The 24,591-nt window shown below is 32.3% G+C and overlaps 1 protein-coding gene and 1 pseudogene across 3 annotated transcripts in view; both read left to right on the top strand.

Moving 5' to 3' along the window:
* VIRMA (vir like m6A methyltransferase associated) overlaps nucleotides 1–21,783 on the top strand; it is a 55,145-nt gene extending 33,362 nt beyond the window's left edge. For 2 of the 3 annotated variants that reach the window (XM_039877149.1, XM_039877148.1), the window contains exons 16-24: nucleotides 1,277–1,494; nucleotides 6,461–6,593; nucleotides 15,230–15,382; nucleotides 15,836–15,996; nucleotides 16,730–16,826; nucleotides 18,410–18,576; nucleotides 19,511–19,842; nucleotides 20,699–20,842; nucleotides 21,441–21,783. In XM_039877149.1, the coding sequence (XP_039733083.1) occupies nucleotides 1,277–1,494; nucleotides 6,461–6,593; nucleotides 15,230–15,382; nucleotides 15,836–15,996; nucleotides 16,730–16,826; nucleotides 18,410–18,576; nucleotides 19,511–19,842; nucleotides 20,699–20,842; nucleotides 21,441–21,595 (1,560 nt within the window). In that variant the 3' untranslated portion in view covers nucleotides 21,596–21,783. The remainder of the gene's footprint in view (nucleotides 1–1,276; nucleotides 1,495–6,460; nucleotides 6,594–15,229; nucleotides 15,383–15,835; nucleotides 15,997–16,729; nucleotides 16,827–18,409; nucleotides 18,577–19,510; nucleotides 19,843–20,698; nucleotides 20,843–21,440) is intronic. The other variant, XM_039877150.1, reaches the window with a different exon arrangement.
* Nucleotides 19,311–19,429, top strand: LOC120614333 (uncharacterized; annotated as a pseudogene).
* Nucleotides 21,784–24,591: the final 2,808 nt, after the last annotated feature.

Genomic DNA, 24,591 nt, shown 5'->3' with positions numbered 1-24,591 from the left:
CATCACAGGCTACTACAGTTTTAATGTGTTTCAGACTACCAAAAGTAGTGGTATTTCTTCTCCCTGCTGTTTACATAATTGACTTCTAGTTTATAGTTCCATACTTTAATGAGAATTGTTTTAACTTTGAAAGCCTATCGTGATTGGGATCTTTGGAGATTTCTATGCTAATGACATTCTAGCTTATTAAAATGCTCCAGCTGTCTAATCATAAGATGTGATTTTTCTTTCAGGCAGAATATTTTTAATAGGGTCCCATGTTAGAAGATTATCTTTTTCTAGTTAATGGAGAAAATTCTTTTTTAGTTAACATTTAACACTCAAGTCAAAGAGGAACAATTTTGGTGTGACTTGTTTTCACAAAAAGGGAACCTGGTAGAATATAGTTTTGGACCTGATAGGATATTTTAAGTCCTTATCTCTTACAATGTCCATTTGACTGGTGTTTGTTATATAATTCACGTTAGCTTTTATAACTATGCCGAATAGCATTGTGACAACCTAGCTGCTTTGATCATAGAGACCTCATTCTTGGCCTCACTTTGTTATATTTCCCTTCTGATTCAAACTTTGCTTTATAGCTTTAACTCAAGTTGAATACTGATTTGTAGTATATTAAGTTATTAAAGGCAATGAGACGTACCTGAAAATGTTCCTGTAAAATCCATTTCTATAAAAAGAGTAGTGACAGTTTTTAGTTATTGTTAGCTAAACTTGCTTAGCATTGAAAAACTCGAAATTTAAAAGTATATAAAAATTAGAGGAAGATAGTTGGAAAACTGTTTAATTTTATATGCTCTATCCATCCCTTTTTGTGATGTTTTAAATTCACATATGAATATATTTATTAAAATTTATTTCTCTGAATGACTTCTTTATAAATTTAAAAAATATGATGAATGAATGAATAATACAGTGAATTTAAAATATTTTAGTACCAAATGTACTTAAACATTTGGAGATACACCCTATACTCATTGGCAATACAGGAAAAAATTTTAAACAGATGTTCTTATAAAGTAAAAATATTGTAAAGTAAAATTTTTAACTATTCTTTAGGTATGTGTCCTTGTATTTTATATAGGAAGGCAAAATGAGTCTTTTGTTCCTAATGTGTTTGAATCTATGTTTACGATGGGATAGTAACAATAATATTTTGATGAGATGATTTTTACTAAGTATTAACTGCTATGTATGTTATGTACTTCTGAAATAAAAATGCTTAGTGTTGGTGTTAATAATTAAAAAAATTATTTTCTCCTCTCCTCCCTCACAGGATATTGCACTTATTTTGCCAAACTCTTCTGAAAGTTCTCTTTCTGAACTGGAGCAGCTATCCAATTCTCTGCCAAACAAAGAATTGATGGCTTCAATCTGTGACTGTCTGTTGGCTATGCTAGCTAACTCCGAGAGCAGTTACAACTGTTTACTGACATGTGTCAGAACAATGATGTTTCTTGCAGAGCATGATTATGGATTATTTCATTTAAAAAGGTAATGCTTTATCTAATTTAATATACTTTTGGATTTAATTTTTCACTGTCACCCCCTCCCATATTAATTTATAGCTAACGTAGAAAGTCGAAGGTGTGATTTCTTTCATATTGAGAAATTTTATATTTATGGAAGATTCGTTAGCAGTGGAATGTGCTAATAATAAAACCTTTAGGATTAAAAATATAAATTGAATAGATAGATAATGTGGGCATCTTAGAGTATTTAAGGAAATCTTGTTGTTCTAAGGATGTTAATTCATGCTTTAAGATATTTGTTTTGTTGATATATTCACCTTTAGTCCAGAGGTGATGATAGTGTGATATTAAAGAGTCTAAAGCCAAATGTGCTGATTCTATGTTTTTTTTTTTTCTTCTTTTTTTTCCCCCACTAGAGGAACAGCTGAGATGAAATTGATTTGAAATGATATAAATATCATGCTGCTCAGTCTCTCAAATGTAATGTCTGCTCTGGTCTCTCTGTCCATGCCTTCATCTTTTTCTTTGTGCTGGCTATTAGGTAGATTTCCTTGGAAATTTGTAGAAGTATATAGGATTATGAGATAGAAATATATTGTGCTTCTCATTAATTCTTGTAACATTGATTGAAAGCTCATGTTCCAGGTATTATGTTTGGTGCTGGCTCCTACCTTCACCACCTCTTTGTCTCCTCTCCTGTATTTTCTCTTTCAGTTTGTAGCATCTTCTGAATATCCAAGTTTTTCTCCTCTCCCCACTCCCCAGTCTATTACCAGAGTCTTTAAATTTTACTCCTCGAATGTCCTTTTTCTTGTTGCATGGGTATTTACTCTATAGCCTTTAAAATTCACTTTATACACTACACTTTCAAGAAAGCCAAAAAGCTTTCCATAATCCCTTCATTACTGGCTGAGCGAGGTGCTCTCACAAACACTCTTTGCATACCTCTCCCATAGCATCATATGTGATGTTTTCGGCTTTGCTAGATTCATGTTTCTGGTCCTTTTTTTAATCTGTAATTTTTTCCTAAGTCATCTTAACCTATTCCCTTTTCGCTCTTTGCCTCTGATCTTTCTGCTGAGCTCCAAGTAACCCAAATATCTATTTGACATCTCTCCTTGGCCATCTAATGGGCATTTCAAACCCGACAAATGTAAAGCAGAGCTCTTGATATTCCTGCTTCAAACATGTTTCTGTCTTGCTCATCCCAGTAAATGTTACCACTGTCTACCCAGGTGTACTACCTAAACGCCAGGATTTTTGTTTTTTTCCCTCACTCCTTACATCCAGTCCACCAGTAAAGTCCAGTGGATTATACATCCAAAATATATCCTGAATCCGATCACTTTTCTCCACCTTCATAGTTGCTACCCTTGTCTAGTTCACTGTCATTTCTTGCATAACCCATTGGAATAGCCTCCAGTCTGTTCTCTTTGCTTCCACTATTGTCCCTGTAAAATTCTTTCTCTCAGCACGCAGACTGATTTTTTTTTAAAACAAAACAGATACATGTAATTATTTTGCTTAAATTCTTCTGATAGCTTTCAGTTGTAATACAAATAAAATCTACTCTCTATAATGGTTGTTAAGGTTCTATCCAATCTGGCCGTTTGTTATTTCTTTGACTTATATCATAGCTTTTTTATCCTTAGTTTTGCTGTCTGTCAAGCTCATTTCTATCTCCAGACTTTTTTCCTCCCCCAAAAGTTTACCCTTACACCCTTCTAGGACTTATTTCCTCACTTTGTTCAGGTATCTGTATAAATATATTTCCTGCCTAAATACCTGTCTAAAATAGTCTTTTTTGTCCTTATTTCTTATCCCCGTTTATATTTGTCACTGTATTTATATTGTTTGATATTACATTATATAGGTTTATTGTTTATATGTTTGTCTCCCTCATTGGAATATAAGTTACATGAGGACAGGGAACTGTCTTATTGACTGTACTCCCTCCAGCATTGAGAAACCTGGTATATAGTAGGCACTATGAAAGAGTAAAAATGAATACTAGATTCATTTGGTCCACAAATATTTATTGATTGTGTTCTTTGGACCAGACACTGTTCTGGATACTGGGAAAAAAATTTTCCTGCTTGCTTGGTGCTTTCTTTCTACTAGAATTAGACAGACAATAAACATGTAAAGAAAATACATAATATGTTACAGAAAAACAAAGTAGAACAGTGGGATAGTGAGTGCCAGAGTGAGTTTTGGAGTTGTCATTTAAAATATGGGGAGGTGATTAGGGAAGTCCTCACTGAGAAGATGACCTAAAGGAAGTGAGGAGTAAAACATGTTAATATCCTAGGGGAGAACAACTGCAAATAGCATGCCTAACATGTCTGAGAAACAGCCATGAAGCCATGGTGGCTGCCCTTGGAGTGAGTGAGCGAGGACAAAAATGATAAGGCATAGTGTCAGAGAAGTAATACGGGAGTAAAAGGGGGGCAGATCATCAAGGTTAATATAAGGGCCATTGCAAAGTTTTAAGCAGAGGTATAGCGTGATCTGGCTTTTATCTGGCTTTGTTTAGAAACAGGTCACTATATACTTTTACATAAAGTCCTCAAAACAACTCTGAGACAGGTCCCACTTAAAAAAAATTTTTTTTTGAGATAATTTTAGACTTAACAGAAGAATTACAAAAACAAAAACCTTTCACCCAACTTTTATGCAATGTCTTATATAACCATTGGATATTTATCAATACTAAGAAAGTAACCTTGACATAATATTATTAACTGAAATAGAGAACTTACTTAGATTTTATTAGTTTTTTTCCCATTAATTTTCTTTTTCTGTTCCAGGATCCTACATTTCTCTGTCCTTGTTTTTTACGACCTCGGGATTTTTAGAGAGTACTTGTTAGTTATTTTGTAAAATGTTCCTTAATTTAACTTTGTCTGATGTCAACTCATACTTAGATTGAGACTATGCTTTAACAAGAAGGATACCACGTTGCAATATACTTTTCTCAGTGTATCATATCAGGAAATACATGGCATATTATTGATATTAACCTTGATCACTTGACTGAGGTGCTATCTGCCAAGATTCCTTACTGCAAAGTTACTGATTTTGTATTTTTAATTACTAAATATTTTGGAAAATATACTTTGAGATTATGCAGATATCCTGTTTCTACTTAAAACTTTGTCCAGTAACTTTGATATCCATCAGTGAGTCTTGGCATGTGGCAGTTATTACTGTGGTGTTCTAATGGTGATTTCCTGTTTCTCTCATTCCTTTTTCATTTGTTAATTATCCTGTAAAGAATGATCACTTTTCCTTCATTTACCTATTCAGTTATTTATATTAGTATGAATTCATGGACGTTAATATTTTTCTTATATGATAATCCAATATTATTTATTTTATTGTTCAACTTGAGTCACTGATTTTGGTTCCTCTCATTGGATTGGGCTAGGAAATACATGTATGTGTCCTAACTCATGAATACATACACATCTACATTTATTTTTGCATCTATTTATTTTTTTGTGTGTAGTTTTAAAAATGAGTCTATACCGATACTGTTAATCCAGTCCAACATATGAAAGTTGATTCTAGCCTTCCCCGTTACTTTGTAACCCCATTCATGTTTTATGAGGTGTAGTTTTATATACATATTGGTAGATTTTATACATATGCATAGATTTAGCAAATGCATAGGCCATGTGGTTATCACCACAGTTTCATGTAGAGCAGTTTCATCACCCCAATAAACCATCATTCTACCCTTTCATGGAAAACTTCTCTACGAATTGAGTAACAAAATATCAAAATTTGGTATTACTGTAATGTTTTTATTTTAGACATTTTAATAAGTGTATACTGGACCACAGTTTTTGATAGACCATGGAAGTAAGGCTCATTTGCTTAAAGTTATATGTAGAGACTAGTAATTGATATAGTTTAATTTTGAACCCATGCTTTTTCCATTAGTTGTATTATCTTTGTGTTTAATTTCATTCCTGTTTATTATGCCTTGTACATTATTTATAAAGTTCTCAACAGTAGGAGTCCTGTCTTTCTCTCTTTTGTATTGTTTTACCAAAGTCTTGTATGCTGATTTGTCAGACTATAACCACATTTTTAAAATATAAACACTGCATGTTTACTGTTAACATTTATTTTCATTTTGGCTAATTATATTACAACTTAAGGGACATAATTAAATATTAGAATACTTTGTTCTTGAAATTCTCTTTTGATCAACTAAGAACTGTGTATGTGTATAGAATAATTTTAGTAGGATTGTATGTTCTCAATTTTTTTTAGAGAGATATATATATATATCTCATCATTATTGTTTGTTATGCTTGAAATCTCTCTATATTAGGGATTGGCAAACTATGGGCCACAGGTCAAATCCAGCTTACCACTAGTTTTTGTAAATAAAGTTTTATTGAAACATAGCCGGTACTTATGTGTCATCTGTGGCTGCTTTTCCACTACACCAGCAGTTCAGTTTTTGTGACTGAGACTGTAGGGAGAGAGACTGAGTTGTGCATAGTCTAAATTATTTACCATCAGCCACTTTATCTAAAAAGTTTGCTGACTCCTCCCTTTTCTATACCTTTGATTTCCTTCTGTCAGATTACAATGTCATAAAGATAGTCATTTTTTGTAGTTATATAAGTTAGGCTTTTTGGTCAGGCTTCTGAGATAGCTATAACTTCTTTATGTTAGAGAAATCACCAGGTTATAAAAAGTGTAAAAATAGGGAACCTGTAAGTTTGTTTTTCTAAGTTCTATACCTTTATTATTTGAGGAAAGTTTTTCTTTAAGAGCTTAAAGCTTATATTTAAAAGGAGATGTCAGTTGCTTTGTTACATGATTTGTATACACAGACACACGAGAGTACTTATTACATTTTTTAAAATGATAGACTAAATTTTATTTTGTCTGAACTGATACAGTTCATTTCTCATACTAGATTTATATGCTCAAATTTTAAGACATTTTCTCTATTTTCTTTACAGTTCTTTAAGGAAAAATAGCAATGCTCTGCATAGTTTACTGAAACGAGTGGTCAGTACTTTTAGTAAGGACACAGGTGAACTTGCATCTTCATTTTTGGAATTCATGAGACAAATTCTTAACTCTGACACAATGGTAAGTGCATATATATATGTATATTTATATGTATTTGGTATTTCTTAAATTTAAACTTTTGTCATAAAAATCAGTTGGCTTCAAAAATATCTTTAATAATGTTTTTTGGCACTTGGAACTTAAAATATTGTTTTTTTCTGTGCTCTCCTCTCACTATAAAATTAGGTTTCTGATTTATTAAAAAAGATAGATGTTAAAGAGAAGAATTAATTGAACTCTAATTTATTAGACATTTTAAATTTGTGAATCCTCTGACTTTGCAACTTAGAGAAAAATATTACCTGTAGGGTATCTTTTTACGTAGTTTTACATTGAGTTATCTCGCTAGTAACTTTTTTATTTAGAATAGTTAAGTTTTATCAGTCTTTTAATCAAGTATTCACTTACTGTTATTTAATGGAGTACTTACTAATTGTGTTTTGGATGCTCTGATTTTGGGGTGAATGTAAAGTTTATCATACTAGACTATTTTGGATTCATCATAGATATTAATTAAAGATTATTTCCCCAGCTCTAAAATCTTATTGTTAAAATCTATTGAAGACTTTCTCTCATTAGTATTTTACAAAATTACGGTTTAGATTGAAGACACAATTCCAGAAGCCATTAATAGGCCTGCTTTTAAAAAGTGTTTGTGGTCAAATAAGTTTGGAAATATCTCCCTGATAACACTTAACTATGCACATTAGTATATCATAAGCTCTAAAAGGTCCTGGGTAAATAGAAACTTACTTTATTACAATCTAAACCAGTTTTGTCCAAATGTATTGCTTGCAAAATACTTGTGTAAGAGTGTATGTGTCTACACACAGCTGTTAACATCCCATGGATTAGTATTCTGTCAACACTGGTTTAAGAAATTCAGTTTATATTTAAGAATTCTGTTTGAGAAGAGTTGTAGAGGACCTGTTTAGTACAGTATTACCAAAATAAATATAATATGAGATGATTTCATAAGAAAAAATTAAGTTTATATTGAGGATATTTACTCCAGTAAGCCCTTCTTGGCTGCCTGTTGCATTTGTAGTTATTATCGTGCCAGTTTTATGAGCAAATTATTGTTTGTTTTGTGTCATATATAGTTTATTAAATGATTAAGTTTACCAGATGCTTTGATTTTAGAAGATTGGCATATTTAACAGTAGGATGATAGCTACCCTAAAGAGATTTTAGTTTTACTTGATGGAAGACTGCTTATTAGTTTTATCAGAGCATAAGTGACATGTTGCTAAAGATCAGTATGATAGATTTTCTTACATGTCATCAGTTAAACAGTTCCTAATCAAAAAGCACTAACCAGTGTTAATTCATGTTATTCAGGATCTGCTAGGGACTGCTGATTAATGCTTTTATTCTTTCCTCATCAATATATTTCCTTTTCTTACCTCTTTCATTGAGAAGATCAGGGCCACCTGTTTAATTTGGAAATCCTTTCACTCTCCCCTAGATTGTTTCCCTGTTATTTTTAATCTGTTTCCTTTCTTAATCAGAGAAAAATGTTCCCCTGCATTACTTAATTTCTATCTATCACATAGATCTTCTCCCTTCTAATACTTTACTTGATTCCTTTTCTCTTTTTCCCTTCTCTTTTTCTCCTCTCTCTTAGCTAGTGGATAGAATCTCTGAATATCCAAAATCAAATTAATTATGTTCCCCCCTAAACTTGATTCATGTTTTATGTGCCTTGCATTTATACCATTGATCTTCCTTGACCTTCAAGATAGAAATCATGAAATAGTAGCTGAATTTACCCCTTTTGTTCATCATCTTCAGCAGCTGCTCCTTCTTTGTCAGTTTTATTCACAAAACCTTTCATACTTTATTTCTTCTTTTATATTTTACTACTGTTACCTTAGATTTCTCCTCCTCTTTCGTAACATTTTTATTTTGTAACATTTTATAATCCACATCTCATAAAACTCACCCTCTTAAACTTAAAATTCTAGAGTTTTTAATATATTTATAGAATTGTGCAACCATCACTACTAATTTCAGAATGAATTGATAACCCACTAAAGAAGCTCTGTATCCATTAACAAACTCCCCATTCCCCTTTTTACCCTACCCTAGCCTTTGGCAACCACTAAGGGGATTGAATTGAATCTGTAGATCAATTTTGTATTACTATTTTAGTACTAATTAAGTCTTCATGTCCATGAATGTGGGATGGCTTTCATATATATTTAGGTTGTCTTTAATTTCTTTCTATAATGTTTTGTAGTTTTCAATATATGTCTTGTACCTCTTTTTAAGTTTATGCCTCTAAATTAGGAAATTTTAAAAAGCTGTTATAAATGGAATTGTTTCTTAATTTAATTTCCGAATTGTTCTTTGTGTTTAGAAATAGTTGTTTTTTGTGTATTGCTAATGTGTTCTGCAACCTTGCTGAACTTGTTTATTAGTTCTAATAGTTTTTTTAGTTGTGTCCTTAGGATTTTCTACATACAAGATCATGTTATCTACAAATAGATATAAGCTAGTTTAACTTCTTTCTTTCCAATCTGGATACTTTTTATTTCTTTTTCTTTCTTAATTATTCTCTCAAGAACCTCCAGTACATGTTGAATAAAAGTGGCAAAATTTGACACCTTTGTCTTGGTCCTGATCTTAGGGAGAAAGCATTCAGTCTTTTATTATTAAATACAGTGTTAAGTTATTCATAGATGCCTTTTATAAAGTTGAAGAAATTCCCTTCTATTCCTAGTTTTTTGAGTATTTTTAATATGAAAGATTGGGTTTTGTTAAATGCTTTTTCTGTGTCTATTGAAATGATTGTTTTTCTCCATATTTTACTAATTTAGTGTATTACACTGATTAATTTTCACATGTTAAACTGTTGTTGTATTCCTGGGGTGAATGTCACAGTCATGAAGTGGAATTCATGTATGTTGCTAGATTCAATTTGCTTCATTTTATTGAGGATTTTTGGGTTTATGTTCATAGGAAGATTGGTCTGTAGCTTCTTTTTCTTAGGTCATTTGTCTGGCCTTATATAGTGAGCTGGAAAGTGTTCTCTTATTTTTTGGAAGAGTTTGTGAAGAATTCTTGTAAGTACTTTAAACATTTGGTAGAAACTAGAAAGTTAAGTCATCCTGGCCCGGGCTTTTCTTTGTAGAAAGTTTTTTTTGATACTAATTAAATTACTTTAGTTGATATAAATATTGTCAGATTTTCTGTATCTTGAGTTAGTTTCAGTAGTGTCTGTTTTTTTAGGAATTTGTTCTTCATTCAACTACATTGTTAACTTGATGGCACATAATTGTTCATAATAATTTCTAAAACTATTTTTGTTTGTAAGATTCTTAATGATGTCTCCTTTTCATTCTTAATTAAAAAAATTTGAGTCTTCTCTCTCCTCTTCCCCACCCTTTGGTTAGTCTAGCTAAAGGTTTGTCAGTTTTGTGGATCTGTTCAAATAACCAAATTTTGGTTCCTTTGATCTTTTTTGTTATTTTTCTGTTCTCTATTTCATTTATTTCTGCTTTAATCTATATTGTTTACTTCTACCTTCCTTTGGGGTTAGTTTACTCTTCTTTTTCTAGTTTCTTAAGATGGAAGGTTAGGTTATTGATTTGTGATCCTTCTTTTTAATGAAGGCATATACAGCTATAAATTTCCCTCTGTGCACTCTTGGTTATTTTTGATTTTGTTCATCTCCACGCATTTTCTAATATCCCCTGTGATTTCTTCTTAAGTGCATTGGTTATTTAGGAGCATGTTAAGTTTTCACATATTTCCCAAATTTTCATCTGTAATTGATTTTTAATTTTATTCCATTGTGAAATCATATTTTGTGTGATTTCAGTCCTTTTAAGTTTATTGAGCTTGTCTTACAGCCTAGCATCTGTTCTTTACTACTGAATGTTCATGTGCACTTGAGAAGAGTGTGTCTTCTGCTGTTTCATGGAATGTTCTATACATGTATTTTAGTGTTAGTTGGTTTATAGTTGTTCAAGCCTTCTATTTCCTTGGTGTTTTCTGCCTTATTGTTCCATACAATACTAAACTACTGAAAGTAGGGGGGACTGAAGTCTCCAACTATTATTGTCAAATTGTTTATTTCATTCTTCTATCAGATTTTACTTCATGCATCTCAGGACTCTATTGTTAGGTGCATATATGTTCATAATTGCTATGTCTTCCTAATGGATTGACCCTTTTGTTATTATAAATGTCCTTTGTCTCTAGTAATAACTTTTGTCTAAAGTTTTATATTGTGTTATTGGTATAGCCACTCTAGCTCTGTTTTGGTTATTGTTTTTATGATATATTTTTCTTTACTCTTGTTCTTTGAACCTGTTTGTATCTTAAAGTGTGTCTCTTGTAGACAGCCTATTATTGGATTGTTTTGTTTTATATATTGTTTTCTTACATTCTGCCAATTTCTCCTTTTTAATTGGTATATTCAGTTCATTTGTGTTTAATTATAAATAGATAAGATTTACATCAACTGTTTTTGCTGTTTACTTCCTATATATATTTTTTGTTCCTCTTTATCTCCATCAGGTCTTTTGTGTTAAACAGATAATTTCCACTGTGCCATTTTAATTTCTTTGTTTCTTTTGCTTTTTAAAAATCTTATTAATGGTTGCCCTGGGTACTACATTTAACACCTTCATTTAATACACCATAGTTCAGATTAATACCAACATAATTTCAGTAGTATACAGAAACTGCTACAATGTAGCTTTATTCCCTTCCTTTGCGATATTACACCAATTACACTTTTATACATACTGAGCCCATCCACACAGTTTTATCATTATTGCTTTATTCTGGTTTTTAATTCAGATAGAAGAAAAGAGTTACAAACAAAAATTATGTTTATACTTTATTTTACCTGTGTAGTTAACTTTTATTGACACTTTTATTTCTTCATGTGGTTTCAAATAACTGTCTGTTGTCCTTTGATGTCGGCCTGAAGGACTCCCTTTAGTTTTTTTTTGTACAGTAGGTTTGCTACTGATGAATTCTCTCTCTCTCTCTCTCTCTCTCTTTTAAATCCCGGGATGTCTCCCTCATTTTTGGGCATAGTTTTTTTGTCAGTTACAGAATTTTGGATTGATAATGTGCTTTCAGCACTTTATGTTTTCCTACCACATTCTGGTTTACATGGTTTCTGATGACAAATCAGTTGTTAATCTTGCCAGGGATCTCTTTTTTTAGTTGAGTCACCTCTCTTGCTGCTTTCATTGTTCTCTCTTTGTCTTTGGTTCTTAACAATTTGATTATGATGTGTCTAAGTACTTATTCTACTTGAAGTATGTTGATCCTTTTAGAAATGGAGGTTAATGTTTTTCTTCAAATTTGGGAAGTTTTCAGTCATTATTTCTTCAGATTCTTTCTGACTCTTTCTTCTTCTTCTGGGACTCTTGTTATGTTGGTGCTCTTGATGGTACTCCATAAGTCTCTGAGGCTATGCTTCTGGGTCTTCATTGTTTTTTCTTTTTGTTCCTTAAAGTAGGTAAGCTCAGTTTACCTGTCTTGAGGTTCACTGATTTTTTCCTATCTCATATCTGATGTTGAGTCCCTCTAGTCAATTTTTCATTTCAGTTATTGTACTTTTCCACTCCAGAATTTATATTTAGTTTTCAAAATAATTATCTCTTTATTGATATTTTCATGCAGAGTGTTGTATCAGTCTTCATTCCAGTTCTATCCAAACATTTATTTCTCTGATATATTCTGAGTAGTTCTGTGTAAGTTTATATTTTCCTAAAGCAGACATCAGGTCATCTCCCTCCACTCTACAATAACTTTTGGTATCTAGAGAATAAATTCCAAACTTTCAAGATTATTCAAGACTATTCACTGTATGGCTGAAAAGTTACCTTTACAACCACTTCTTCTTTAGAAAACAATTTATACTATGCCATCATCCTAAATCTTTTGTACTTACACATCTCTCCTTGGCCATGCTTCTGTGTGTCTCTTAAGTTACTGGTCTGTCTGTGTCTGTCTTGCTCTCTCTCCCTCCCTTCTTCTCTCTCCTTTCTTCTCCCTCTTTTTCTCTTGGTTAAACTATAATCTGTTCGTAGTGCCTGTTTTAATGCATCCCAATTTGTAAAGCTTTTTGAGATTACTTTTCTTTCTGTATACTTCACAGCATGTTATTGTGGGCTTTTTAGTAAATTATTTATATGACTATTTACTATTTCCCAATCCACTCTCTGAGTGTTAGCTCACTTAGGTAGGAGACCATGTTTTACTGGCTTTTTCTCAGAGTACTTGTACAGTGTCTCATACAAGTTAATAGCTGAAGTGCTTGACAAATAAATAAGATTTGAAATGTTATCAAAAATTTGATAGAATTTTCATTTTCCTGAAATCACTTTGTAGATTATAGTTTTAAATATCTTCTTAAATTTCTCTTGCTATTTCCCACAGTAGTGTATATATAGAAAACTTCAAATCGTGCTAAGTTTGACCCTAGATTTTCTAATACTGCTTTTACTAACAAATGGATTGGCATTTAAAATGCATTTTATTTTGTTCAAATGCTTTCTGTTCTCAAATCAAGTACACCTTAGACTTACATAATGATACATGTCAATTATATTTCAGTAAAGCAGGAAAAAAATAATTTTGGTTTATAATAATGAAAAGTACAGAGAGGTGAATATTTTACATCATTTCAAATGTTTTAATTAGTTCATAATTTTTCATCTTTCTCCCAATCTTTTTTTGAAATAGATTTTATTTTTTAGAGCAGTTTTAGCAAAATTGAGTGGAAGGTGTAGAAAGTTCCCATATACCCTTTACCATCTCCATCCCCATTTCCAGCCTCCTTTCCTTCCTTAATATTGAGTGTACAATCTCCCCTACTACTATTGACCTACTAACCTACTGCACCACAATGGTACATTTGTTATAGTTGATGAACTTAGATTGAAACATTATTATAATCCATGTCAAAGTCCATACTTTAGACTAGGGCTTACTCTTAGTTGAATATTCTTTGAGTTTTGACAAATGTATAATAACATATAATCCACCATTACAGCATTCTGCAGAATAGTTTTACTGTCCTAAAATCCTCTGTGCTCTACCTTATTCATCCTTTCCTCACCAAACTCTGGCAAGCACTGTTCTTTTTACTATCTCCATAGCTTTGCCTTTTCCAGAATGTTACATAACTGGAATTATACAGTATGTAGCAAGTCTTGCTTATCTTTCATGGTTTGATAGCTCTTTTTTTTATTGTTTTTAGCATGGAATAATATTCCATTTTCTGGATGTACTATATTTATCCATTCATCTAGTGAAGAGCATTCTGGTGGTTTTCAAGGTTTGGCAGTTGTGAACAAACTGCTGTAAATATCCATGTTCCAGTTTTTGTGTGGACATTAGTTCTCCCCCTATCTTTTTTTTTTTAATTGATTATTTAGGTCTTTTATTTGTGATCTTTAAAAATAATAATCATTGTAATATTTTCTGATTCAGCTGTACTAAGCTTCCCATGTCTCAGTGAAAGTGGTATGAATAACTAAGAGTGAGGAAAGAGGCCAGGTAGATGCCTTGATAATTTGTAATCTGGTTAATATACTTATTTTTGTAAAATATATTTAGTCCCTTAATTTATACATTTTACTAGCATTTATGGGGCAGTTGCTTTAAAGAGAACTGTTCATACTAGGTTTCTGTCAGTGCACTGATTATTCTTAACTCATTTCCCTTAATTATTAAAAAATGTAAAACACTATCATCAACCTACCCTTCACCCCGACCTCCAAACAGAACAAGTAAAAACCCTTGTAGACATGATAGTGTATTGAATTTCTCATTAAAATTGTATGACTTCTTCCTTAACACAATATAAGTGACTTTTAGTCTAGTGTTTTCTGAAAGGAACCAAGTGTGCTTCAGAGTGGGAATCTGTTTAAAATAATTTTCATTGAAATATGTCTAGTTACAGGACAAATGGTAGGGGCTCCAAATAAAATTTTAATTGTTGATGCCTCTTTAAAATACTAAATTCTCATCTGAATTGGTGGGTGTAGTCTCCTAAGAAACTGTATTCATGTTGAGCCATTTAAAACAGGGCTGTCTTCTAAGATTTGCAACTACTTAAGTGTTTTTTCGTATGTGACAATATGGAGGGATTTATTATCCAAGATTTGTTTTGCTGGATAATTTTTCTAGTATTGAATTATTATCACTCCAAAATTCATTTTATTATGTGGCATACTTCTTAAAGCAGAAACACTAACTTTCCTGCATGATAGGGTATGGTTTTAAGTATAGTAGTTGTTTCTTTGTTTGCCTTATCTCCAGAAAGATAAATTCAAATTCCATCAATTCTTTGTTATAGCAGGCATTTTATTAACTTGAATTATCAGTCAATATGTTATGTGTCCTGCATGTGCCAGTGTGTTTGCCGCTGGATATTTTTGTTGAGAAATCTTGATGTCATTAGATTGAATGCATATATTTAACTACTTATTTTGTGAGTCTTACTCAAAACTTATTTCAGCTTTGAGCTGCTAAAACCTTCTTAGAATGAACCATTTATACTGATGTAAAACCAAAACATTGAGGGGAAGATTGCAGCAAATGGCTTAAGTATCTGAATAAGTTTGGAAGCATCTTTGCAAATTTCGTTGCTCTCAAATTTAACTTGTGTGTGACATTTACAGGGATGTTGTGGAGATGATAGTGGTCTCATGGAAGTAGAGGGAGCTCATCCATCACGGACGATGAGTATTAATGCTGCAGAGTTAAAACAGCTTCTACAAAGCAAAGAAGAAAGTCCAGAAAATTTGTTCCTTGAACTAGAGAAGCTTGTTTTGGTAAAAAAGAAAAACAAAAACAAATAAAATAAAAACAGTGCATTCCCAAGACATATTTTTGTCTCCATATGACTAGTACAAATTTTTCTAGTGACTTTTTAAAATAGCGAACTGTCAGTTGAGTATTTATACCATTTGAAATCTCTTTGAGTTAATTGGAGTTAAGTCTTCTATACTGTTATGAATTTTAAGGAGTAAATGAAGGCAGTACTTTTTGAATTGTTTATTATTTGAGTGCAGAGTGCCCCCTGCTACCTACCATTCTTTAGAAATAAAAGTGCTTTGGTGCTTATTTTAATATGTTTAATGTTAAGTTGATAATTCCCTGATGGTGCTCCAAATTTCTAAAGTAATGAAATTATACAGCCTTTTCTACTAAAGAGTCAGTAGATTTGGGGCATAAATGTTCAAGTTTTATCTGCATCTTCTTATTCTGTTTTTGTTTGTATCTAGGAGCATTCAAAAGATGATGATAATCTGGATTCGTTGTTGGACAATGTAGTTGGACTTAAGCAGATGCTGGAGTCATCGGGGGATCCTTTACCTCTCAGTGACCAGGATGTAGAACCAGTACTTTCAGCTCCAGAATCTCTCCAGAATTTGTTTAACAATAGGTAAAAAAAGCTATATTTTGTGGTTGATGAGTAGATATTGTGTATTTAACGGCTGAGGTTTAGATGGCACCAGCAAACTATTTTTCTGTAACAGCCCAGATAGTAAAAATTGTAGACTCTGCAGGCCATGTCAAGCCTCTGTTGCATATTCTCCTATAGCCTTTTGTGTATTCTTTTGGTTTTAAAAATACTTTAAAAATATACAAACTATTCTTCGTTCCCAGGCTGTATAAAAACAGGCCAACAGAATGGGGGCCATAGTTTACGGATCCTGATACATTCTTCTTAATCTTTGGAGCACTATACTTTTAGAGCATAATGACTATTCAGTGTAATGGAATTATTCTCTGAATTTAGAAAAATTAAATGTGGGTAGTTTCTATACATATTGATATAATGTACTATGCTTGGCCTTTTAGAAATAAAAGCAGTGCTCTTGTTTTATTTTACTGGAAGATCAGAATTTTTCACAACAGGATTAGTTTCCATTGTTATTAGTTTTTAAGAATACTTAATTCTTTTTTTTTTAATAGGTAGCTATTTAAATTTATTTATTTTTTCCATACTTAATTATTAAATAGCTTTTTGAAGGGAGTCTTTTTAAGTGGTAATTTTACTAATACTTTACAGGATAACATTTTTAATTGTACTTTCCACAGATTTTACTTAGAAGATAAGCTAAAATATTTGATTTTGGAATTCTACTTTTTACCAAATACTTTTCCTGTTCCAGGACGGCATATGTACTAGCTGATGTCATGGATGATCAATTGAAATCTATGTGGTTCACTCCATTTCAGGCTGAAGAAATTGATACAGATCTGGATTTGGTATAATTTATTACTAAATATTTAGAAAAACATTATTGTTGATTTTTGTTTCTTTGCGCATTGTTGGCTCTAAAATAGGTTACATATTATATGGCTGTTAAAAGTGTTTGGGGATCATTACTACATAATTTTTATGTAAGTTACCCACTTAATGGTGTCCAGGACTCTGTTTTTATGCTACATGTTTTGCTTCTTTCGGGTTAGTGTCTGTATTTATGAGAATAAGACATTTTATGGGAAAATCACATTTTTGCATAATTTAAGTACTTCGTTTTTTTATATTTGCAGGGTAGAGAATAAAGTATCCCACAAAATTATAATTTATTCCTGTATTTGGTTTTAAGGAGAGGAATGGTGTTGTGGTATCTGCTCTTAATTTGGGGAAATGTAAAGAATATTTGTTAGGATAATATAGTACGAATGGAAATTGATGTCCTTATATTGCTGATTATGAAAGAGTATAGTTACACTAAGATTTAAAATTTAATGTAGTCTGTTTTATGCTTCTCAGAGATGTATTAGGGAGGGTGATTTCAGCCACATCTTATTGTACCATATATATATTTTTTCTTGAACAAGGAAATAAATACATTTGGATATTGCCTAGTTCAAAAAAATGTTAGTATTCACTATGTGCGATAAAACTGAGAGAACATTCACATTGAAAGTGTATTTAGTATATTGAGGTCTCCTTTTCTTTTTTAAAAGATCACATACAATTCAATTTAAATTTTATTGAAGAATTTCTTTTTTTAGTATAAATCATTCAGTCTGTGCTGTTCGATAGAACTTCGTATTGGTGACAGAAATGTTCTGTAATCTACCCTGTCCAGTATAGTAGACACTAGTCTCTTGTGACCTTTGAGCAATGAAATGTTACTAGTGTGATTAAGGAACTGAATTTTATTTTGATTTACTTTTAATTAATTTAAATTTAAGTAGGCACATGTGGTTAGTGGCAACCATATATGGCGTAGCAGTTCTAAAATATTTGTGTTAAAAGTTGTTTTTATAACTTTTGTTGAATCACAACTGTGTTGAGATGATAATTGTGATCTCCCTCACATGGCTTAGGGAACTTTTAGGTTCGATAAATTTGAATAAAACCTAAGTAAACTTAATTTTCATTTCTCTGAATGTAAACTTAGGTTGGAACCTCATTAGATGCATAAAACCTTGACATCTAAAGCACAGAATCCTTTTATAGCAGACATGTTGATTATACAAGGCTTGCAGAGTATGCTCTTTTCAGATTCTTTTGGAAAAGTTATAGGTATACTACGTTGTTAATTTATATAGAAAAATCCTGAGTTTCTTATCAAGGAGAGGTCTCTTAGATTACAAGCACTTTGAGGAAGAATGCCACCCTGCTCCCCTCCAAAAAAAAACAGCTGAATTTCTAAGATTTCTTTTTAACTACCATTGATGTTGCTTTTTGAAAAGATGAGGGAAAGAGGCAGACCTATAATTTATTTATTATGTCATATAATTTTAGAAAATGAAAATTTCTTTAATCAAATGTTACACTGATAGTTAACATTTAAGATAAGTTTTTCATTTTTTGTTAATGTTTATGACTGTAGGTAAAAGTCGACTTAATTGAGCTCTCTGAAAAATGCTGTAGTGATTTTGACTTGCACGCAGAATTAGAGCGCTCATTTTTATCAGAACCATCATCTCCAGGGAGAACCAAGACCACTAAAGGATTCAAACTTGGGAAGCACAAACATGAGACCTTTATAACTTCAAGGTAAAATTTATTCTACTGAAGATCTTGATTGTGATCATGAAAGTTATATATGTTAATGTATTTTAAGATAGACACATAGCTATTAAAGGATAAAGGAAGTTCCATAATAATTGAATCATGAATATTGTTTGGAAATTTTTTCAAAGATAATAATTTGGGACATACCCAGTACAATTGTTAAATTATTCTAATTTATGAGAATTTGGAAGGTTTGAACAAAAGTGAACTGTCTTATTTTAAATAATTATTGGTTATATTAATAAAAAGTGAATACCATTCTTAGCTGGTTTTGTTGTATTTCCTTGGGAAGTACGGGCATACCTTATAGATATTGCAGGTTCTGTTCCAGACTGCAGCAATAAAGTGAATATCATAATACAGTGAGTTACATGAAATTTTTGGTTTCCCAGTGCATATAAAAGTTACGTTTATACTATCTTGTAGTTTATCGAGTATGTAGTAATGTTATGTCTAAAAAATTGTATATACTTTAATTAAACAATACTTTATTGCTAAAAAATGCAAACTATCATCTGAGCTTTCAGTGAATCATAATTGTTTTGCTGGTATAAGATTTTGCATTCAATTAGTAAAAAACACAGTATCCGTGAAGCTCAGTAAAGTGAAGCACGGTAAAACAAAGTATGCCTGTAATAGAGATATTTGCAAAGTTAATACAATTAGAATAGAATAATTGAAATATGTTTTTCAATATCGTAAAGATTGACTTACAGTTCTATAGCCATGCCACCCTGAATGTGCCCGATCTCATCTGATCTTGGAAGCTAAGCAGGGTCAGGCCTGGTTAGTACTTGGATGGGAGATGACCTAGGAATACCGGGTGCTGTAGGTGTTAAAAAGAAAAAAAAAGCTTGACTTACATTTTCATTGGAAATATGAAAAAAGTCTTCATGGATTATTTTTGTTTTGATAGTGGAAAATCTGAATACATTGAACCTGCCAAGCGAGCTCATGTTGTGCCACCACCAAGAGGAAGGGGCAGGGGAGGATTTGGACAGGGTATACGACCCCATGATATTTTTCGTCAGAGAAAACAGAACACAAGCAGACCACCATCTATGCATGTGGATGACTTTGTTGCTGCGGAAAGTAAAGAAGTGGTCCCTCCAGATGGAATACCCCCACCAAAACGGCCACTCAAAGTATCACAGAAGATTTCTTCTCGTGGTGGATTTTCAGGCAATCGAGGAGGACGGGGTGCTTTTCACAGTCAAAATAGGTTTTTCACACCACCTGCTTCAAAAGGTAACTACTTATGTATGTTTTCTGATGGGTTAGAATATGGTAATAAAAGAATGAATGGAAATAGTTTAGATGGCAGTGATTCAGATAAAAAATATTTTTCTGTTATTATAATTAGGCTCTCTAGACAATGGTACTATTTGCAGAGTACTTCAGTGGATGGAAAATAATCTTTTTTAAGTTAACCTTTGATTAATTGCACATTTAATGATGAGTATAAATCTTGGCTAATTATTTTCCTTTTTACATCGAGAATTGTGTTTACCCTTTCTGAATAATATTCATACATTATTTTTGCAGTTGCACTTATCAACAATTTCCTTAGGATTGTTCTGTGTAGTTTACCATTGATTCTCTTATCTACTTGGTTTCTAATGTTAATGTTTAATCTGTTTTAAATGGTTTCAAGATTTTAGAAACTGTGTGTGCTCCTGGACATACTTCAGTAGTGATTGATGGCATGTTTTCCTGCTACTGAGTGAGGATGGTGGGAGTGAAAGAGAATAGGAGTTTATATTAATAGCAAACACATAGCTGTGTTAGGAGCTGTTATAAGCACTTTACATATAATACTTTCACATCAATGGTTAGTTCTGTTAGTGCACACTCTTTACAGAAGAAAAAACTGTCAGTCAGCTGACCAGGACACATAAATATAAGTAATAGAACCAGTATTTTAACCCTGGCGGTCTGGCTCTAGATCCTCTGCTCCTAACCATTGATGACACTGCCACTTTACAGTATATTTCATTTACAAAATTTCATAGTTTCTCTTTTATTACTTTTAAAGATTAAGGAAATCAAATCTTCTTAATCCAACTGAAGTTGTGAAAAAAGATTTTGATTGTGTTGCCTTTAGGAAACTACAGTCGTCGGGAGGGAACAAGAGGCTCCAGTTGGAGTGCTCAGAATACTCCTCGAGGAACTTACAATGAAAGTCGTGGAGGCCAGAGCAATTTTAATAGGGGCCCTCTTCCACCATTACGACCACTTAGTTCTGCAGGTATACATTCTTCCTCCTTGATACTGCTGAGAGAGGGTGGCGAATTGTTGAATGTCATGTACTCTGATTCTGGGAGAGAATATTTTAGAATGTAGATGTGTGATTCTAAAGTTAATTTAATTTTATATCTGAATGCCCAATGTACATTTTCTATAGAAATAATCAAAATTTTAGATTTTGAACTATGTGTGTAATCTGAGCAGGTTTATGGTTATGTACTCTGTTTTTATATTTCAACAATGAAAACCAGTCCTTAAGGTACCTTTTGACCCAAAATATTTTAATAACAGAGGTATCTTCATAGGGTGTATTCTATTTTTGCTTGCAGTGTTGTCTTGTAACTCCAGAATTTTAGTCATAAGTAGCTTTTGGTTTCAAATGCGCATTGTTTTTTTATAACGGCTTTGAGATGTAATTCTCACATATGAGACAATTGACCTTTTTAAAGTGGACAATTCACTGGTTTTTGACATAATTACAGAATTTGCAGGCAGATTTTAAAGGAGCAAAGAATAATTCCTGTCTTGGGTTGAGCTTAGTACTACAGATGGGAAAGGAAAGGTTGTTGCAACTATAAACTATATTCTTTCTTTTATAGGCTACCGCCCAAGTCCTCGTGACCGTGCTTCAAGAGGTCGTGGGGGACTTGGACCTTCCTGGGCAAGTGCAAATAGCGGCAGTGGAGGCTCAAGAGGAAAGTTTGTTAGTGGAGGCAGTGGTAGAGGTCGTCATGTACGGTCCTTTACACGATAAAAATTCTTTTGGTAACATCTTAACTGTATATGAACATTTCATGAGAACAATAAAAATAAAACATTGAAGGACCAATTTAGAATTATCAGTTATCTGGAGACATCTGAGAGAATATTTTTATCTGAAGAAAGCAGGTTTTGTTTGATACCTAACAGAAGATTTCAATAAAAATCCAAACTTTGTATGTATGTTTTTATATATTTTTCTCCTTCTTGTAAGACTATTTAGAAAATTTCTTAGGTAGAAAATGAGAGTGATGAAAATGACTTAAGTCTTAGTGTATTTCTTGCCTATACCACAAATGTTCCCAATATTTTGTCAGCTCATAGTGCCCTTAAAAAAAAAAAGTATTTCAGTAACTTTTTCACAGCATACCCAAGACAAAAGAAATGCCTAATACTTCCATTTATTAAGCAGTTAGATCTAAACAACTTAATAAGAATTTATGTCATAACTGTTAGTAACTGTGGACACTACATAAGTGCATAGGATGTTCTCAAACTTTAGAATCAGCTTAGATAGATGCCGCCACTATCATTTTCTATTTTGTTATGCTTTTTTGCACAACACTTTTATCACAACTGTGAAAACCCAGTTTTGCAAAGATACACTTTCATGGAAAGAAATATAGTGCTATCTAATTAAAATGTAAGCTACCTTAAACAAGTAGCTGTGTTGTGTCCAACTGATGTGTTCCCTTCAAAAATTTAAGATATGCTGTGGCACCTGTGTTAATTTACTAGGGTGCCCTAGTGCATAGTTTTGGGAACCTTTTTGGCTATAACAAAAGAAACACAACACTCTTCTTCCATACATTAGAAGAAATGTATACTTTGTGTTTTAGCTTTATACCTATTTGTGCTATTTTATTATGCAGTTATTTAGAGCCTAAAATGAGATGTATCCTAATCCTGTTATTTTCAGAATCAGAACTGTCTAATCAAATCTGGACTTTATATACAGGAGTAAAGTTTATGACTGAGAAAATAGCCATATTTTTCCCAAGAGATATCTTAACACACTGAGCCTACATAACTGACATCAAATAATAGAGTTTGCTTAAACAACAAAGGATTGTGTGAATCTCATTCTATTCCTTTATCACTCTGTTTTGCTAAACTATTTGTGAGTGAATAGAAAGTTTGTTAGGAAAATACCTTGAAGAAAAGCTCAGTTCTAAAGATTCTGATGTTTAAGTGAAAGGTAATGGAAATCTTTTTATAACTAGTGGTCTCAAAAAACCGAAGATAACCTAAACCTCTTTCAATTCTCAAACCTAATAAGCTCATCTTCTGTAGAGATGCATTTTACATTAGGTAGAATTTGAAGTTTGTCCCTAATATCTGATGCAAATACATATAAAAGTAATTCTATTTTAAGTAACCACATTTCTTAAGTAATATATGGCTATATATACATTTCTTGATTTGTTTCTAAGCTTTAAATTGAATATAATTTCTATTTTTATGCTATTATCTGTTAGTTTAATACCCAGTAATTCTTTAAATTGAATATAATTTCTATTTTTATGCTATTATCTGTTAGTTTAATACCCAGTAATTCTTTAAATTGAATATAATTTCTATTTTTATGCTATTATCTGTTAGTTTAATACCCAGTAATTCAGACTATATATTTTATGTGTATATCACTCAGTCTTTATAACAATCCAGCAAAGGAGGTTTTATCCTAATTTTATGGGTGGAGAAAGCTGAGGAACTTGACTTAGAAACAGTATTTAAAACCAGGTTGGCTAGCCTCTAATTCTTTATTTCTCCTTTACATTTTGGAGAGGTAAGAAGCCACTATTTTGTTTTTAATTTTTTTTTTTTTTAAATTATTTTAGGTGAGGCAGCCCTTGGTTGACATCACAGATTGCAAGGACCTTATCAGCTTACAATCCCTTATTTTTTAATTTTTTACTCCTACAACACCTGGTCTCTCATCCAAGTACTACCCTGCTTAGCTTCTGAGATCAGACAGGATTGGGCTTGTTTAGGGTGGCATGGCTATCTATAGACAAGAAGCCACTTTTTAAGTTGAATGTGTTAGAGATCAGAATCAGTTTATCAAATGGAAGTGGAGTTCTAAAGACCTAATACTCTGTTTTAGTTGTTTTAGAAGTGAGCCAGATAGATACTGGGAGATGCTTGCTGTTGTATACATTCGGATGTATATATATAACACCATATACCTTCAAAAATAATTATCAGGGGTGGCTCCATAGTGTAGTGGTTAGCACGTCTGCTTTGCACACAGAAGTTCCTGAGTTCACGCCCCAGGTGGAGCCACGGACCATACCCTGGGTGCGCCAGGCCCCGGGTGCATGCCACGAGTGTGTGGGAGGAGATACCCTGTCTTCAGAGATCCAGTTCTTAAGGGGAAATGGCAACATCCATGGGTTAGGGGTGGGGGGGTGGGGGAGGGGGGGAAGGTGGAAATTAAAGAGGGGAGAAAAATAATTATCAATTTTATGTGTACTTTGGTAGACTATATGTATTTTTTTGCAAAACTTTGTTTTACATAAGACATTTCAGGAAAAGTTGGAGTGGTATTGAGAAATTAATGAAAAATGCAAAATACCTTTGAGAACAAAACTTATCTAGGAGTTTGATAGAATGATTTGTATTTCTCAAGAGTAAAAACTCTTAAATACTGTTATGCTTCATTTAAATACAAAGTTGCTGGTAATAATTGGTATGTATAGAGCAGTAGCAGGTCCAGTTAGTTTAGTTTTATTGGTTTGTGTAAAAATAATAAAAAACCTGCAGATTAAGAATGTAGGAATGAGAGTACTGTGTTCCACATACCCTAGTACATCCTAGGGAATATAAAGATGAATAAGATATATTTCTGCCCTCAAAAATCTAATTGTACACCTGAAACTTACTGGATTTGTTTAACCAATGTCACCACAATAAAAATTAAAACAAAACCAATCTAATTGAGGAAACAATTATGCAAGCAAATTTTAGAAAAAGTAAATAGGTAAGTGT

The sequence above is a fragment of the Pteropus medius genome, unplaced genomic scaffold, assembly GCF_902729225.1.
Source record: "Pteropus medius unplaced genomic scaffold, Ma_sr-lr_union100, whole genome shotgun sequence".
NCBI lineage: Eukaryota > Metazoa > Chordata > Mammalia > Chiroptera > Pteropodidae > Pteropus > Pteropus medius.
This window is presented reverse-complemented; position numbering and strand designations above follow the sequence as displayed.